This window comes from Rana temporaria, chromosome 4 (assembly GCF_905171775.1).
Source record: "Rana temporaria chromosome 4, aRanTem1.1, whole genome shotgun sequence".
NCBI lineage: Eukaryota > Metazoa > Chordata > Amphibia > Anura > Ranidae > Rana > Rana temporaria.
In genome coordinates this window covers 316,627,957-316,647,037 of record NC_053492.1, presented here as the reverse complement: position 1 = coordinate 316,647,037, position 19,081 = coordinate 316,627,957, and the positions used below count along the sequence as shown (strand labels likewise).

The following is a 19,081-nucleotide window of genomic DNA, read 5'->3' as shown; positions in this document are numbered from 1 at the left end:
GGCCGTGCGACGCTGTATTCAAACAAAATTTACGTCCTTTTTTTTCACACAATTAGAGCTTTCATTTGGTGATATTTGATCACCTCTGTGTTTTTTGTTTTTTTGCACTATAAGCAAAAATTTTGAAAAAAAAAACAATATTTTGTACTATAATAAACATCCCCAATTTAAAAATAAATAAATAATAATTTTCTCAGTTTAGGCCGATATGTATTCTACATATTTTTGTTAATAAACATCACAATCAGCATATATTGATTGGTTTGCGCAAAGGTTATAGTGTCTACAAAATAGGGGATAGATTTATGGCATTTTTATTATTATTATTTTTACTGGTAATGGCAGTGATCTGCGATTTTTATTAGGACATTATGGCAGACAGATCGGACACTTTTGTCAAATTTTGGGACCATTGACATATAAAAATGCACTGATTACTGTGTAAATGTCATGGGTTAACACTAGCGGGCGATCAAGGGGTTTAACTGTGTTCCCTAGTGTGTGTTCTAACTGTGGGGGAGGGGACTGACTATAGGAGCTGACAGATTGTGGCTTTAAAAGCTAGAACTGAGCAATCACGTGATCGCTGTCTGCAAGCTGTCAGGCAGTGGGGTGGATCCCAACAATATTGTGACACATAAGAGTAAATATGGCCAAAAACTTTAACCGTACTTTTCTCAATCTAATGGAAATAGCATGCAAGGACCTGTATTGGGGAAATTATGGCCAGGAATCCCACAAACAGAATTTACGTGGTTCTGTAAGGAGTAATAGGCTAAAATACTTTCAGGCTGATGTGCTGGACTGATTAACTTTTACCAAGGAATTTAAATTGTAGGGTTAGAGTGGGATTCATGAACCTGAAAGCAAAGGTTCATATAATTATGCTTTTCCCCGTAAAAACGGTCAGTGAACCAGCGTTATGTTTTTACTTCCTTTGTTTAATTGGATTCTCATCTAGGTTTAGGTCTCATTTGAAAGATCGGTCATTTTTTTTTTTTTTTTTTTACTGTGGACAAAATTTACCTATTTTCGGCCAATATTGTGTTCTTGTTTCATGCAGATTCTCTATTGAGAAAGGTATAGCTGGTCAAGTTGCAAGAACAGGTGAAGTTCTTAATATACCTGATGCCTATGCAGATCCACGCTTTAACAGGTAATGTCAAATTTGTCTTTATACTTCATTGTAGCCAATAACTGAGAGTTCATCCTGCCTACCTTTTGGGGCAGAAAGTTATGCCATTGCTTCTTTTTGTTTGCCTGTCCCCAGGTCTGCATGCCATCTGGGCACAGCATATTTTAGTCGCCTGGGTCCAGAGCATTGTCACTTTGGGCTGCAAGATAGTTTGGTCCTTGCCATCTTCCCCACAGAGGAGGGTGAATCTTCACCCTGATTTCCAGCAGCTCTTTTCACAGGGGGTCATTGCCCCAGTCCTGGGGATGGAGATGTTTTAGGGGTTTTATTTCAACCTTTTTAGTCCCCAAGGAAGACTCACCCCATTCTGGATCTGAAAATTGTTAACAAATTCCTTCAGGTTTAAGCTGGTCCCTGTGGACATCGTTTTGGTCTTGGGTTTGAAGGTAGCCTCCCTTGAGGCAGTACCATACTCCCAGTTGTATTCCAGACCATTGCAACTTAAAGGATAAGTTCACCTTTGCAAAAAAAAAAAAAAAATGCACATCTTTTTGCAAGTAAAAAAAATTAGCAATTATTATTATAATAATTATTATTTTTTTTAACTATGAGCCTGTAAAGCATTGCATCCATGATCAGCAGATTGTGGGTGCAATACAGGGCTCATGTGTAAGCTGTCTGCTCGTACCTCATATGAGCAAGCGGTTACACACTGACAGGATGACTCTATGAACTACCTAGAGCGCATAACAGCGCCATGGTAGTTCATTGAGAACTGCAAGCCAACAGCCGCAAAGACTGTCAGTAGTTGTAGTTTCTTTATCGTACATCACGGGACACAGAGCAGCATAGCCATTACACATGGGTTATATAGTGTACCTTCAGGTGATGGACACTGGCACTCTCCGACAGGAAGTTCCCTCCCTATATAACCCCCACCCATAGTGGGAGTACCTCAGTTTTTTCGCCAGTGTCTTAGGTGTTGGTGCACGTTGAAGAGCTCTGCCTATAGTTGTCCTTGGGACCCGGGCAAGCCTACCGGATCCGTCCAAGGTGCTTCATAGCCAAAGTGGACGGTACCCGGGCCCCAAGTCGTGGAGGGGTTCTGCCTATAATGCCTCTCTTTTGGGAGGGCTGGACTCTGGGTTCCAGGACTGGTTTTTAACCTAGCAATCCTGATGCCAGCAGTGCTATATAGGTCCAGGTGTGTGGTGTTCCTAAATTGGACCCCGGTCCCTGAAGGTCTATGACCATACCCACGGAGATGGGGGAAGATTGGGGCCTTTGGCAATACCCTGCGGCGTGGAGAAGGTAAGCGAGGGCCCACGGAACTTGGTTTGTCAGTGGGCCCTCCACAGGGGATTCGGGGGCAGCCTATTTTATGCCTCTGTGCATGGGCAATATATATCACCACAAAGTCTGTTTGCACTGGATGGTTTTCTCCCCCATGTGATTTTTCCCCTGGCTGGTCTAGAGGCTTGCTGCGCTGCCATAGAGGGAAGGGTCCTGGAAAAAGTAAGCTGGACTTACCTCCCAGAGATGGGAGTCTTCCCTGGGTGCCTGTCTCTCCCCATAGCTCCGTCAGCGTCCACGCTGTCTCCCTGAGACTTCCTGGTTCCTCCAGCGGCGTCAGACGTACGCGCGCACGTTGTAAATAACTTTGGCGACGCAGCGTAGGGGGGCGGGTTGAGCGCAGGGCGGTCCTTCTGAAGCCTATATTAGGCTCTCAGTCAGTCACGATCGCCGTGGGACACGGAGCTGCAGCCTGAGCTGCGTATGGTTTGTTATACCAGGGTTTTTTTTGGGGGAGAGTGACACCCGGTGGCCAATTTGGAGTACGCACCCTAATAAGAGCTTGGCTCTTAAGTAGTGATTCTAAAAGCCGGTGTACTTGCAGCAGCCTAAGCTAGTGTAAACCCAGGCGTCTGGACCAGCAATTTAAGGGGGTAAAACCTGGCTCATAGTGGTCCTATGAGTGACAAGCCCTTGGGGCATTGTATTACCTATCCTCTTAGGTTTGGGAAACAAGGATTTGTAATATTACCCTAACCTATTACTATTTCTATTTTAGTAACCGACGCCTCTCTTGTTAGGGGGCGTGTATTTACTCCGACTTAATAGTCAGTAGTATTATAGCGGAGTACCTTGGGTTTGTATCATGGCTCCTAAGGGCGCAGGAGGCTCCAAAAATGCCAAGGGCCAAAAGAAACAGAAGGGTTCCCCATCGGGCTCTGAGGATCTCGGCCAATCGTCGGCTGTGCCTTCCTCCCCAGATAAACTGGAGGTTGCTGCCCTAGATCTGCCACCAGGGGTGTTGGATGCTGCGGCTGGCCCCATTCAACCAACTCCTACCTTTGTTACGGAGGAGATGTTAGCCACCACCTTGAGTGGTTTTGAGCGGAGAATGGCTGCTTTGATTTCAGCCTCATTACCTGGGAAGAAGCGGGCTAGGTCCCCATCCCCTAGGGTTGAGTCTCCAGATGAAGAGATCCTTTCCGCAGAGGAATTAGATTTCTCAACGGAGCAAGGGGAAGACCACTTGGAACAGGGTTCTGAGGAGTCCACTATAGAGGAGCCGTTTTCAGCTTCCCAAGCAGAGAGGTTATGGATCCAGTCCCTAGCGGACATGGTACGGACGGAGTTTAAGTTACCCCTGCCTGAACCTCAGGCTGCCGTATCCTCTCTAGGTTCCCTAAGGGCACCTCAATCCAATGCAGTGTTTCCGGTCCATCCCTTACTGAGGGACCTAATTTTTCAGGACTGGGTCAAACCAGATAGGATTTTTCTTCCTCCTAAAAGGTTCTCAGTGCTGTATCCTTTGGAAGAAAGTTTTTCTAAGAAATGGGTTGTCCCTACAGTGGACGCAGCCATTTCATGTGTGAACAAGGCCTTAACTTGTCCAGTAGACAATATTCATATGTTCAAGGACCCTGTCGATAAGAGACTTGAAACGTTGTTAAAGGCTTCCTTTGCCACTGCAGGTGCAGTAGTTCAACCAGCTGTGGCTGCCATAGGAGTATGCCAGGCATTGAAGGAACAGACCAAACAGGTCTTAAGGGACCTTCCGGCAGAACAAGCTCAGGACCTAGCTGACTTGCCCAGAGCTTTATGTTTTGCCGTTGACGCCATTAAGGATTCCATCCAGCAAGCTTCTCGTTTATCCTTATTTCTGGTTCATATGAGGAGGCTTCTCTGGTTAAAAAACTGGTCTGCAGAAACCCCCTGCAAGAAACTCTTAACGGGTTTTTCCTTCCAGGGTGAAAGATTGTTTGGAGATGATCTAGACAAATATATTCAGAAGATCTCCAGTGGCAAAAGCACTCTTTTGCCTGTTAAGAGGTTTCGGGGACCTGCCTTTAAACGTCCAACCTCTCCAGTCTCAGGACCGTCACCCTCTAGGCAGTATCGACGGCCTGCTGGCCGTTCGCCTGCTAACAGGTCGCAAGGGCAAGCTTCAGGCAACAAGAAGCCATGGTTTCGTAAACCAATTAAAGCTGCCCCTAAAGCGAATTTGTGAAGGAACGCCCCCACTCTCTCGGGTGGGGGGAAGACTCCGCTTCTTCTCGGAGCTTTGGAAGGCCAGAATCTCCGACCAATGGGTTCTGTCCTCAGTGGCCCAGGGGTACAAGCTGGAGTTTTGGGGGTTTCCCCCTCCCCACTTCCAGGAGTCAAGGCTCCCAAGCGATCCTCAAAAAGGAGTCTCGCTTCTAGCGGCCCTAGACCGCCTCTTAAATCAAGGGGTGATTATGGAGGTACCAGCCCTGGAGCGCGGACAAGGATTTTATTCAAATCTATTTGTAGTCCCGAAGCCCAACGGCGATGTAAGACCAATACTGGATCTAAAAGCCCTAAACCGCTTCCTAAAGATTCGCTCTTTCCGAATGGAATCTGTTCGTTCCGTAGTGGCCGCCCTACAAGGGAAAGAATTCCTCGCATCTATCGATATCAAGGATGCATACCTGCACGTCCCGATCTTTCCCGGGCATTTCAAGTTTCTCCGATTTGCTCTGGGACATCGGCATTTTCAGTTCGTGGCCTTGCCCTTCGGGCTAGCCACGGCCCCTCGGGTTTTCACAAAAATTCTGGCCCCAGTTCTGGCCAACCTAAGATCTCAGGGGATCCTGGTTATGGCTTATTTAGACGATCTTATAGTGATCGATCTCTCAGAGGCCAGTCTGAGGCAAGCAGTAGGCCTAGTGGTAACCTACCTGGAATCTCTGGGTTGGATCCTAAATCAGGACAAATCGGCCTTACAGCCCACAAGAAGATTGGAATATCTTGGGCTGATTCTAGATACTGTGCATCAGAAAATCTTTCTTCCCCAGTCCAGGGTGGATTCTATAAGGGAGCTAATTCAAGTAATTCTAAGCAGCGCAAGGCCGACCGTTCGTCTGTGTATGCGCCTATTGGGCAAGTTGGTGGCGACCTTCGAAGCGGTGCCCTACGCCCAAATCCACTCTCGAAAACTACAGAGAGCAATTCTCGCAGCCTGGGACAAGAGGGTCCAGGCCCTGGATCTTCCCATCTCTATCCCATGCAGCACGTCAGAGTCTGTGCTGGTGGTTAGCCCCGCACAACCTTCTAAGGGGAAGATCGTTCAGTCCAGTCTCATGGAGAATTGTTACCACAGACGCGAGTCTATCGGGTTGGGGTGCAGTCCTGGAAGGATTGACCCAGCAGGGGAAGTGGTCAAAAAGAGAGTCGACTCTATCCATAAATGTCCTAGAGATACGAGCAGCCCGGTTGGCTCTAGTAGCATGGACAGATGTATTACAGGACTCCCCAGTAAGGATACAGTCCGACAACGCCACTGCCGTGGCTTATATAAACCACCAGGGCGGCACCAGAAGTCTGGCAGCCCAGAGAGAGGTGGACCGAATCTTTTCTTGGGCAGAGACCCATATTCCATGCATTTCAGCAGTGTTTATCCCCGGAGTGGACAATTGGCAGGCGGATTTTCTCAGCCGCCAACAAATGTCCCCGGGAGAATGGTCTCTCCATCCCGAAGTGTTTCAGGACATCTGCCAGAGATGGGGAACTCCGGAGGTGGATGTCATGGCCTCCAGGTTCAATACGAAACTAATCAAATTTGTATCCCGGACAAGGGATCCATTGGCCTGCGGGACGGACGCCCTGGTATGTCCTTGGCAACAGTTTGCGCTGATTTACGCCTTCCCTCCGTTACGGATGCTACCCCGTCTTCTTCACAGAATCCAGGTGGAGCGCAAACCAATGATTCTGGTAGCCCCGGCTTGGCCCCGGAGGCCTTGGTACTCCTTAATAATAAGGATGGCAATAGAGGAACCTTGGGTCCTCCCGTTGCGGCCGGACCTCCTCTCACAAGGGCCATTCTTCCATCCTGCCTTACCAGCCTTAAATTTGACGGCCTGGCGGCTGAATCCCTAATTCTTAAAAACAGGGGCCTTTCTGGCCAGGTTATTTCCACCCTAGTTAATGCTAGAAAGCCAGTCTCTAGACTTATATACTATAGGGTGTGGAAAGCCTACATTGCATGGTGTGAGGCTAGGAAGTGGCTTCCCCGCAAGTATGTCATCGGGAGAATCTTGGATTTCCTACAGTTAGGAGTAGAGAAGGGTCTAGCTGTTAGCACAATCAAGGGGCAGGTTTCTGCCTTATCAGTCTTTTTCCAAAGACCCTCTCACTCTCTAATAAAGTCGTTCTTACAAGGGGTTATTCGGATTAATCCTCCGGTGAAGGCTCCCCTGTATCCTTGGGATTTAAATTTGGTTCTATCGGCCTTACAATTCCAGCCTTTTGAACCCTTATCTGAGATCCCGCTGGTCTTGTTAACTAGAAAATTGTTTTTTTTTGGTGGCTATGTCTTCCGCCAGGAGGGTGTCGGAACTGGCAGCCTTGTCGTGTAAGGCACCCTATTTAGTACTACATAAGGACAGGGTCGTTCTTCGGCCACATCCGTCCTTTCTTCCGAAAGTAGTATCTAGTTTTCATCTAAATCAGGACTTGATTCTTCCGTCATTTTTTCCTAAACCTTCTTCAAAGAAGGAGAGATTGCTACATTCCTTAGATGTGGTCAGGGCTGTTAGGATTTATTTGAAGGCCACAGCCCAGGTTCGCAAGACTGACGTCTTGTTTATTCTGCCAGAAGGACCCAAGAAGGGTCAGGCAGCGTCTAAAGCCACCATTTCCAAATGGATTAGACAGTTGATTATTCAGGCCTATGGCCTAAAAGGGAAAAACCCGCCTTTGTCGGTTAAGGCTCACTCCACTAGAGCTGTGAGCGCCTCTTGGGCAGCGTATCACCAGGTCTCTATGGCTCAAGTCTGCAGGGCAGCGACCTGGTCATCTGTTCATACGTTTGCTAAATTTTATCAAATGGACGTTAGGAGGAACGCTGATTCAGCCTTCGGGCAGGCGGTTCTACAGGCCGCAGTATAAAGTCCTCTTGTCCTTTGGCACCCGCTGTTTTTTTGCTTTACCTGGATGCTCTCCCTCCCCTCATTTAGCATTGCTTGGGGACATCCCATGTGTAATGGCTATGCTGCTCTGTGTCCCGTGATGTACGATAAAGAAAAAGGGATTTTTAATAACAGCTTACCTGTAAAATCCTTTTCTTGTAGTACATCACGGGACACAGAGCTCCCACCCCTCTTATGGGGAATCTTTGGGAGACACATTGCTTGCTACAAAACTGAGGTACTCCCACTATGGGTGGGGGTTATATAGGGAGGGAACTTCCTGTCGGAGAGTGCCAGTGTCCATCACCTGAAGGTACACTATATAACCCATGTGTAATGGCTATGCTGCTCTGTGTCCCGTGATGTACTACAAGAAAAGGATTTTACAGGTAAGCTGTTATTAAAAATCCCTTTTTTTGCATTCACAGAACTTTTTGAATGAATGACGTGACCAGGTGGTCGGAGCCCCACACTGCCACATTTTTTTCTTATTGTGACAGTGAGAGGAGGGAGAACAAAGAAAAGTAGGGGGGGATTGAGGGGGTGCAGGGGCTACTACACCTGTAACATATTCGACCCTGAATATGGGTGTAACATGTTACGAAAGGTGGACATATCCCTTAACATTTTGGATGCATGGGAAAAGCAGTGTCTGGATCATTTCATTCACCTGGTGTTTTTCAGTCTGATGCTGCAATGGGGGGGTCCTATCTCCCAAAACTCTGGAATGTGTTCATGGTGGACTATAGCTTTTTGGGCTTGGGCAAAGTGCTGGAGAACCTTGTGGTACAGGGGATTTGGTCATCAGTGGAACCTCAATTGCTGATTAACATTCTGGAACTTGTGGATTTAGTGAGACAACACCACTGCGGTGGATTACATTGACCATCAAGGGGGGACAAGAAGGAACTTGTCCACAGTTCACATTCTATGGATTGAAAATTGGCAGGCATACTTTCTCAGTCATCAGCATATAGTTCCCGGGGATTGGTTGCTTACCCAGACTTCTGCTGCAGGTGTGGGACACCAGTCATAGATCTCCTGTCATGAATTTTCCACAAGCTGAATGGGTTTGCCTTTGATCTTTGCCATGGGTCTTTGCCGTGGATGCCTTGGTGACTCCATGGTTGAACTCAATCCCCCCCCCCCTGTCGCTAAAGATCCTCCCTCACCAGCTTCTCTGGATCAAGAGAGCAAGAGAGAGCATTCCGATGATTCTCAAAACTCTGAACTGGCGGACTTTTAATGGGCCCTACCAGATCCACCAGGTCTTCTTTCATGGGTGCTTGTCCACCATCCTACTTGGTGGTTAGCTTTATTGGCTGGGATGTTGAAGCACAAGTTCTAAGGCACATAGATCTTGCAAACTCCTTTATTCCTACACCCCTAAAATCTAAGCAATTAGCTTTTGGCAAGCCTACTTTTCCTGTTGCAATGTTATAAAAATTCACTCAGGAAGTATTTCACGGGAAGATTATTGTCTTTCATCCAGTTTAGTATGGATTAGCATTTGGACTTTGGTACCATTAAAGGTCAAATTTTGTCTCTAGCAAATCTTTTGTAGAGAGTGCTTGCATCTCATTCATTAGTGAGAGTCTTTGTGCAGGGTGTTGCTCACCTACTTTCCCCAATACATTCAGAAGTGACTCCTTGGTTTTATCTTTTTTTTCCCAATGGTTTAATGGAGAATTTTCGGTAGAAAAAGTAAAACTCAACAGGTACATTGACTTCAAATAAGGTATATCAGTTGTGCATCAGAATACAAAAAATTCCTAACTTAAAAAAAAAAAAAAAACTCATATGGTCAATATGAATTATGCTATGCACCAAACTCATGAAGGTCCGGACTGGTACACAATGAAAATATACCCTCTCCTGCCTGTGGAAATTCCACTATACACTGTGCATAATCCATGTCACTTTCAGCCTTTTGGTATAATGCATCTTAGTTCAACCCTGTTTCCCATATTAACACAGACATGACCATCATCCTTGCATCCTTAGCTCCACAGCTTGACAGCCAATCAAGCACAGGCACTCCTTCAAACAGGAGGATTTATAATTCTTGGTGGCATAGATTGAACATTGGAAATAATTCATAGAGATTTTGGTCCATATTGACTTGGGGACTTAAAGTGGAGTTCCACCCATAAATATAACATTACATCAGTAGTTTTAAAAAAAATGTCATTAGTCCTTTAAGAAAAAAAAATATTTTTTAGATGCCTTCAAAGTGTTGTTGCTAGGCAGAATAGTTAATCTTCCCTCTTCCTGCACCTAGGTGCTTAAGCTTCCTAACCTACACCGCACAGACTCCTGGGAATGTAGTGGGTGTAACTTTCCAGGAGTCTGTGCACTCCCCAGTCTCAAAGAATCATGTGACTTGGACAGTACAGGTGCTGAAACCTGATCTGAAACCCATTACACTGCTTGTGCAGCACTGAGCATGTGTGAGATCTGCAAGGCTGAAATCCAGGAAGTCATACAGTCTGGCTTCATGATGCCCACACTTAAGATGGCCCCAGTCAATTTCTATTTTATAAAGTGTCTAAATGCTGTAACAACCTAACAAAACGGACCTTAGTTTACAGACTAACTTTACTAGAATACATTAAGCTTGTGTATTACAGGGGTATTTATATTTAAAAAGTGAAATTGTGGCCGGAACTCCGCTTTAACACTCACATTGGTGTTGATAATGGTCTTTCCTCCAGAAATAAATTTATGGGACAATAGACTGGATCTGGCTCTGAATCAGCAGCTGAATTACCACTCACTCCTTCTGGGGCTATTTCCTAAGGGACCTTCGTATCCAAGGAGTAATTTTGGGCTGTCTTCTTCACTGTGCTGGAACAACTGGCAAGATATCCATGAGTATTTTTAGAGGGGCGATTGTTAAAAATCCAGGTCTCTGACACCACAGACGCTTCCTTGTGAATTTTTACTCCCACCCTTCCTAGGGTTGGAAGGGGAGGAGTTGGAGGAGGAGGGGTGAGAGGACGCAGATGACTCCTTAGGGGAAATTTTCTGGCATTAAACATTTAAAAAACTCAAGGTACCGCAAAGAGTTTTCCTCACAGAGGTGATCCATAAAAACTTGCTGGACCTAAGGTGACAGGATTGGTGGTCTAGAAAGGTTGTAATATTCAGCCTAATCCTGTCCTCTATACATCCTCGCACTGGAGAGGACCTGTACACTGAATGGCCTCATCTGGGCAAGGTGTTTGCACCCCTAAGTGATTCACTCAACAAAAATTAGAACACAGGTCCAGTAGATGACATATTAGTATTTGATATTCAGATGTCTCTGTAATCCTCTTTGCTATATGAAGGTTATGTCCATACACCAATGCTGTGATCATTGGAATAAAGATTTGTAAATGTTTTTTCTATATCAGTTTGTAGCTTGCTTGTTTGTACCGCCATCTCCAATAGTCCTTTAAGGCTGGGTTCACAATTATGCAAATTTAATGCGGTTTTTCCCAGATCTAATTCGTATGACAGGAGACTGACTGAATCTTAATAGAGCTGGTTCACACATCTCCGGGCTTGGCGCTTTTTCCTGAAGCATCACGCTCCTGTGTGGACAGGTGAGAGGAGTGCTCTGGCTGAAATTCATCAGAGATCCACTAGAAGAAATAGTTGAAACGTATGTCTTTCAAAGGTGAACACCAATGCCTTGGATACATTTATTCCAAAGATTATGAGAGAAAATAGCACCCTTACCTCTGTACAAGCAGCAAAAGCCTTTCTGTTTCTTTTAAGAGCTTTAATGTGAAGCAGAAGGCTCCCTTTCAGTGTCTGGACCCCCAAGCCTGCCAAGAATGGCAACAAGCCTCCTTCCTAAAGAAGGGGTGCCCATACTTCAAGTGGTGGGACCTTTACAGATGTGTGGTCCTGGGATGATGGTGCCCTGGCTTCCTTGTCTGATCATGGGACGTGGTCATCGGAGGAAGTTCCGTTGCCGATTTAATGTTCTGGAGCTGAAGCCAATTTAATTTTCCCTTCTACACTGGACTTTCTGGTTTGGGGACTGAAGTCCAGTTTCAATCTGGCAACACTGCAATGGTGGCATACATCAATCTTCAAGATGATACAGGGAATCCGGTTGATCTCAGCCTATTCTGACCTGGGCTAAATTTCAAATTTTGTCTGTCCAAAATGCACATGTCAAATTTGAAAAAATGTCAGACTTCTTACATCTGGAAGCCCTAGCCCATGAGCAGGAATTACTTTAGTAAGTGAAGTTCTGCTTTTACTCTCATGTGTTATACTCCAAGAAAGGGATTTTAAGTACAAAATACAATGATAGATGCAATATAAGTACCAAAAAGGTACCTCTAATGGTGTGTGCCCTATTGTTGGCTGTATCTTATTTCTTGAAAAGTGTTGCTTACATGTAGCCTCTGATGGTGATCTCACTGCTGAAGTTTAGGTAGTGAAACTGAGAGTCAAGGTTGGAGCACAGCGATCAGTGTGTTACTCACTGTGCAGTTTCTCGATTGACACAACATCTTGCATTGTTCAGTTTATAGAAGCCCCAACTGGAAATGATGCACTGCTGGACCTGGTAATCTCAAATCATGCAAAGCTTACTATGAATGTTCATATAAAGGAACACCTGGGTAGCAGTGGCCATACCATGATTTCATTTAGAGTCAAATATATTTTGATTGCGTTTGACAAAATATAATAGTACAGACATTTGAACGTTGTCTGTACTAACACAAGAAAATACAATGCCCATGGTTTCATTTAGACCCCTTTTACACTGAGGCAGTTTTCAGGCATTTTTAAATAGCCTTTAAAAAGAGCCTAAAAACTGCCTCCCATTCTGTGCAGTGTGTGCACTTGCAGGACATTAGGAAAAATCCTGCAAGCAGTATCATTGGTGCGCGTTGGGAGCGCTGTATTTAGCGCTCCCAAAACACCCTTGCCCATTGCACTGAATGGGAGTCCTCTTACCTGGAAGTTGCAGCTACTCCCACGATTGTCCAGATTCTTAATATGTCGATTGATCTGAGATGGATGGCATGCGATTCTGTGACTTGTTGTACCTGACAGAGTGAGGCATCATGGGGGGGCTTGCGTCTCCTCGACTTCCTCCACTCTCAGAGCTATGGCCTGTATGTCTGAGCACATCTCCAAATTGGCCACTGAGAGTGTGTTTTTGATGTCCGCTGCCACTGTGTGGAGGTCGGCCAGGCACCTGTTGAGTGCCTGTCAGAGCTATAGATTGCAGAGAGAGAGAGATAGTATATGGGGCAAATGTGGTCTCTCTCTCTCTCTCTCTCTCTCTCTCTCTCTCTCTCTCTCTCTCTCTCTCTCTCTCTCCAATCTATAGCTTTTTTACTACAAGAAAGTATTTTGCTAGCTTTAGTGAATGCAGTTTGGCGTTGCATGCTATTAAGTCTGTGATCAACCTAAACACTTAGGTCTTTGTCTAACACTGACTCCACCAGTTGCTCTCCTCCTAAATTGTGTGATGCAAGAATGTTTTTAGCCCTATTATGTATAAATAAAGAGGTTATCCATATAGTAAACTTGATGTGGAGTTATTCACTTTAAGGTCATCACAGAGGACAAGGGGGCATGCTTTACACCTGGAGGGAAAAAGATGTAATCTCCAAATACGGAAAGGCTTCTTTACAGAATGAAACAGAGAGGAGGTAACAACGCTCTGGTGGAGGTGGATAGCTGGTCAGAGGGATGATAATGGTGAGGTGGTGGCAGCACTTTGGTTTGAGGAGAAGCAACTCTGAAGATATAAAAGGGAAGAAAGGCGACTCTTAAGTGTGGAATTCAAAATTTAATAAAGTGCACAAGGGGTTAAAACTACTTACAAAATTGTGGAGTGGTAAAAGCATAGTAAAGTAAGCAGTCTTCATTTGTGGTTTAAGTCCATCCTCGGCACGGTGGTGAAGAGCAGTATTGAGCCGTCTAGCAGCTATGAAATGTTCTTGTATGTGCAGGAGTGAGTAGGCAGCAGGGAAGCCTGTGTTCCGGCTTTACAGTATGGTCTGTGAAAATATGGAATAGACTCCCTTAAGAGCTGGTTCTGGCCAGTTTAGTACATTATTCTGAAAAGGAGCTTGATATATTCCGCAGGGTACATTTTCACCCAAAGGAGAGCTGCCAGAGAGGTAAACTGCAGTGTTTTCCTCTTTTTACTGTAAATTAGCCTTTCCGTATTTGGAGATTACTAGCTCATATGCGCTACGCCAACGTAACCTAGAGAGGCAAGTACAGTATTCACAAAGCACTTGCTCCCAACGTTGCGCCGGCGTATTGTAAATTTGAAGGCGTAAGCCGGCGTGGGTGTGACCTTATGCTAATGATGGCCTGAGCGTGGATCAGTGGCTTACGCCCGGCGTATCATCAACGGAGCATGCGTGGACGTATGATCGCTTCACTGTGCGCATGCTCACAACTACGCCGATGCAACTTCCTGGTATACGCCGGCCCACCGACTTGCGCAGAGCGCATAAATACGCCCAGACATGCGCCCGTCTGACGCAAAAGTACATCCTGCTTTTTCCCCCCCCTGAGCAAGGTACTTTTGCAGTGCTGTAGATTCTGAGAAGGACAGGAGGAAGAAGAACTTCTCGCCAGAGGAGAAGGCAGTCCTCATCTCTGCCATAGAGAAGTTTCACGTCTTCCTCCATGGTGCCCAAAGTCGCGATACCAGCCGGACCAGGAAACAGGTCATCCTGGAGACCATAGCCAGTGATGTCAGTGCCCTTGACAATGAGTCCCGGACCGCCAAGGACCTTAATAAAAAAATTAATGACCTGAGGCGCCATGTTCAGGAGAAGGTGGCCGCCATCAAGAAGCACTAGAGGGGCACGGGGGGCGGACCACCATGTGCGGTGAGCTTGACCCCGGAGGAGGAGGTGATTGCCCGGTGTCTGGAGAGGGAGCAGTTGGAAGGCCTGGAGGGCTTTGATTCCCTTGATCAGGCCTCGAGGACAGGTAAGTGCTTTTTATCCCCTATCCGGTGTGTAGCATGTGAGGGGGTGGAAGGGAACATGTGACAAGTGTGTGGGTCCACCAACATGTGAATGCTTTGTGTCATCCACAGATGTGCAGGAGGGAGCGGGGCCATCTGCTGCCGGTGGCCATCCCACGCCATCTTCCCCGGAACATCCTCAGCCTGACCCCCTAGGAAGCCAAGATCCAGCGGTGGAGGGGAGTGCCCACACCTCTCCTCTCAAGGTGGTTGAGGAGGAGACTGTGAACCTTGCCCAGGTTTGCCTCTATATAGAGGAGGCCTCTGTTTTGCCTGGGCCCTCTCACACCTCCCCTCCATCAGGGGAAGCCCCTCTGTCTCAGCCCCCAGCAGGGGAAGCCCTTCAAGGGCCTCATCATACAGCCGGTCCCAAGCAACTTCTGCCCCCAGGAAGGCGACACGGAAGACCAGGGGTGTTCCTGATTCCGTGCAGGAACAAATTGCAAGGGACCAGACCCGGCATATGGGGGAAATAGCCGGGAACCTGCACAGGGTGGCTGACAGCCTGGTCTCCTCGGCACAGATTACAGATGCAGTGCAGGATGTCAGCGGCAATTGTGCAGCAGTGGTCGCCTGCCTGGGGGAGCTGCAGGCCACCACAGCAAACCTTGTGTCAGAGGTTCAGACCCTGACTGTGGCGGTCCAGGCCAACATGGCTGCCATCCAGGAGTAGGGGAGGCAGAGGCAGCACAACCAGCGGCACAGCATCACCCGCCAGCTGAGGATGCAGGCCCAGACCAATCGGTTCCTCAGCTGCATTGCCGTGGCCTTGGAGGGCAGGCAGCCATCACCTGCCAGGAGTGGCAGACCTGGGGATGAGCCACCTCCAGATGCCCCACCCCCCCACCCGAGGCTCCCCCCAGGCAGCTGAGGAGACAGAGGGGTGGCACCAGGCGCAGCCCACGTCAGGGCAAATGAGTGCCGTATTTTTTTTTTGGTTGTGCTCACAGTATGAGCTACTTTATGTTTTTTTGTGCTCAGGATATGAGTTTTTTTTATTTTATTTATGCTCAGGTCATGAGCCTTTTATTTTATTTATGACTGCACACGGTCAGTAGTGCAGGCTACAGTGTGACTGGTGTGTGAATGTGGGGGTGACATACCTGCCAGTAAGGTGTGTCACCCGGGGTCGTCGGGGAGAAGTTATCCCCACAACCGTGTGAATGTGGTATGAATGGACAGCGACACCATTGGGACCTTGGCGCGTGTTGCTGCTCCCAAGTCCTGCATGGTGGACTTGGGCTAATCCAATGTGATGTGGATGTGGTGTGTGTGAGCTAGGGACCACAGTGGTGTGCATGCGTGCATTCTCCTTGTGCCATGATGAATGTTTGTGTTTAATGTGCAAAGATGCCTACCACGAGGCATCTCCTGACTGCTCTTCCCTCAGCAGACGGGGTAGCTTCGGTTAGGGGGGGACTGTGTGGTTTGGGAGTGAGGTCATCACATATGTCAATCTCCAGGCCCTTTCTCATGGCGTAGTTGTGCAGCATGCAACATGCACCCATGATCTGGCGCACAAAGTTTGAGGAATACAACAGGGTCCCCCCGGACTTATCCAGGCATCGGAAACTGGACTTCAGGAGGCCAAATGTGCGTTCCACCACTGCACGGGTACGTATGTGTGCAGCATTGTAGTTTATCTCTCCTCTGGTTTGGGGATTCCAGAATGGAGTCAGGAGATGGGGCCCAAGTGCATATGCAGAGTCACCTGGAAGGGAAAAGACAGGAGGATGTTGGTCGTGCATGTGCCCCTCGTGATGTCTGCATCATGGGGTCGGACAGTCATGCCTGACTCCCATGTCACTCACCAACCAGCCAGCTGTTCCCGTAGACGTTCTGTTCGAATTCTGTTGGGATGTTGCTTTGACGGTATATGTAGCTGTCGTGGCTGGCCCCTGGGTGTTTGGCACGGACGTGCCATATGAGGCATTGGGCATCGGCTATCACCTGTACATTGATGGAATGCCAATGCTTACGATTACGGTATATGTGCTCTGTGGGGGGGGGGGGGCGTAGTGCCACATGTGTGCAATCAATGGCCCCCACGGTGCGTGGGAATCCTGCAAATCTGAAGAAATCCTGCATTGCCTTCTGCCGCAGATGCTCATGATGATGTGGTGGGACATGCGTCTGAGGATTGTGGGGACAACCTGGTGAACGCATCTGCTCATGGTGGATTGTGACATCCCAGACACGACTCCACTTGTACGCTGAAAAGATCCACTGGCGAGGAAATGCAGTGTTGCCAGTACCTTGACCAGTGGCTCCACTGCATGTGAGCGATGTGTCTTGCTGGTGATGTCATCATGCAGGGTTGTGGCTAATTCCAGGATGGCAGCAGGGCTGAATCTGAAGATGCGATACACCTCTGAATCACCCATGCCAAAGACGTTCATGCGTGTGCGGTATATCCTCTCCCGTGCCCTCCTACGTGCCGGTGGACACATTAGTAGTGCTAGGACCACGGCTGCCCCTGGCATGTTGGCAGACAGATGTGTTGTCCTGCAAGTGGGGTTGCTCAGCTCGTCCGTAACGGTGCTGCTGTAGCTGCTCTCCAGCTCACCTGTGCACGTCTGGTGCAGACATAAACCAGCTTTTTGATGGAATAACTTTAGGCCGGACGTACAACTTGCGTGCACCACGCGTCGGGCGCAAGTACATTCGTGAATCGCCGTATCTCCCTCATTTGCATATTTGAATAGGAAATCAATGGAAGCGCCAGATGCGTCCAGCGTAAATATGCGCCCACAATACGCCGGCATAGGAAAGTTACGTAGGTCGGAGGAAGCCTATTTTCAGGCGTAACTAGTTCTGTGGGTACGGCGCATAGATACGACGGCGCATATTTACACTTGCGCGGCGTATCTGTAGATACGTTGGCGTAAGTCTTTCTGAATCCGGCTATACATCTTTTTCCCTCCAGGTGTAAAGCGTGCCCCCTTGTCCTCTGTGATGACCTTAAAGTGAATAACTCCACATTAAGTTTACTATATGGATAACCTCTTGTGCAATTCAGTGCATTACACAGCTCCCTTTTTTTTCCTCACCTAACTTTAATTGAAGTGTACAGTAAGTATACTTCAATTCATGCCCCTGTACAGCAGCGTGATGCGCTTTGCTGCTGTACAGTTTCATGCGGCTCTGTACAATATGCTGTGATAAAATGCAGCACAGCTCCAGGCTGTGTTGCAGTGTGAATGCAGTTGTAAATGAGTTGCTTTACAAATTAAGTGTATTCATAGCTCCCAACTGTCCCTGATTTCGAGGGACTGTCCCTGATTTGGAGCAATGTCCCTCATTCCTCCTCATTTGTCCCTCATTTTGGTCTGATCTATATAGATGTATATAAAATGCATCTATCAAAAAGTGTTTTCCAACGCTAAACCTTTCATCTGATTTTTAAATTGCATTTATAAATTTCAAAAGTCAATATAAAGGAATATTAGTGGTAAAAAAAAGCACTTGTGGGTTTAACCAATATTTGTTTTTTTTATACAATTCTCCTTTTAAAGGGGCATGGCTGGGGGGTGTCCTATGCCTGCATACTTTTGCTGATAGGTGTCCCTCATTCCCATCTCAAAAAGTTGGGAGGTATGGTGTATTCAAAATGTTAGCCAGGCAAAACAAACTTGGAAATTATTTTTTTTTTAAGTCTCTTTTTAACCACTTCCCGCCGGCCCGACGACTTTTTATGGCCGCAATGTGGATCTTAATTGACGGGAGGCCGTCTATATACGGCCTCCGACCTCCAGCCACTGAGGTGCGCATGCCTCGCGGCCGTGATGTCTGCCAGGCACCCGCGATCGGCAGTCACAGAGACAGGGACATGGATCTCTGTGTAAACACAGAGATCCACGTCCTGTCAGGGAGAGGAGACCGATGGTGTCCCTTGTATATAGGGATAACCATCGGTCACCTCCCCCAAACACTATGCAGGGCACACATTAACCCCTTCCTCGCCCCCTAGTGTTAACCCCTTCCCTGCCAGCCACATTTATACAGTATCAGTGCATATTTATAGCACTGTTCGCTGTATAAATGTGAATGGTCCCAAAAATGTGTCAAAAGTGTCCGATGTGCAGATCGCCGCCGATACTAGTAAAAAAAATAATAAAAAATGTCATAATTATATCCCCTATTTTGTAGGCGCTATAACTTTTGCGTAAACCAATCACTATACGCTTATTGCGATTTTTTTTTTTTTATATTTTTTTTATCAAAAATATGTAGAAGAATACGTATCTGCCTAAACTGAGAAAACTATTTTTTTTTTTATTATTATTGGATATTTTTTATAGCAAAAAGTAAAAAAAATTGTTTTTTTTCACAACTGTCACTCTATTTTTGTTTATATCACAAAAAATAAAAATCGCAAAGGTGATCAAATGCCACCAAAAGAAAGCTCTATTTTTGGGGAAAAAAAGGACATCAATTTTGTTTGGGAGCCACGTCGCATGACCGCGCAATTGTCATTCAAAGTGTGACTTTGGCTTGCCC

The 19,081-nt window shown here is 46.9% G+C and overlaps 1 protein-coding gene across 3 annotated transcripts in view; it reads left to right on the top strand.

Moving 5' to 3' along the window:
- PDE10A (phosphodiesterase 10A) overlaps positions 1–19,081 on the top strand; it is a 361,988-nt gene that overhangs the window by 208,852 nt on the left and 134,055 nt on the right. For all 3 annotated transcript variants that reach the window (XM_040350636.1, XM_040350637.1, XM_040350635.1), the window contains one exon: positions 1,064–1,156. In XM_040350636.1, the coding sequence (XP_040206570.1) occupies positions 1,064–1,156 (93 nt within the window). The remainder of the gene's footprint in view (positions 1–1,063; positions 1,157–19,081) is intronic.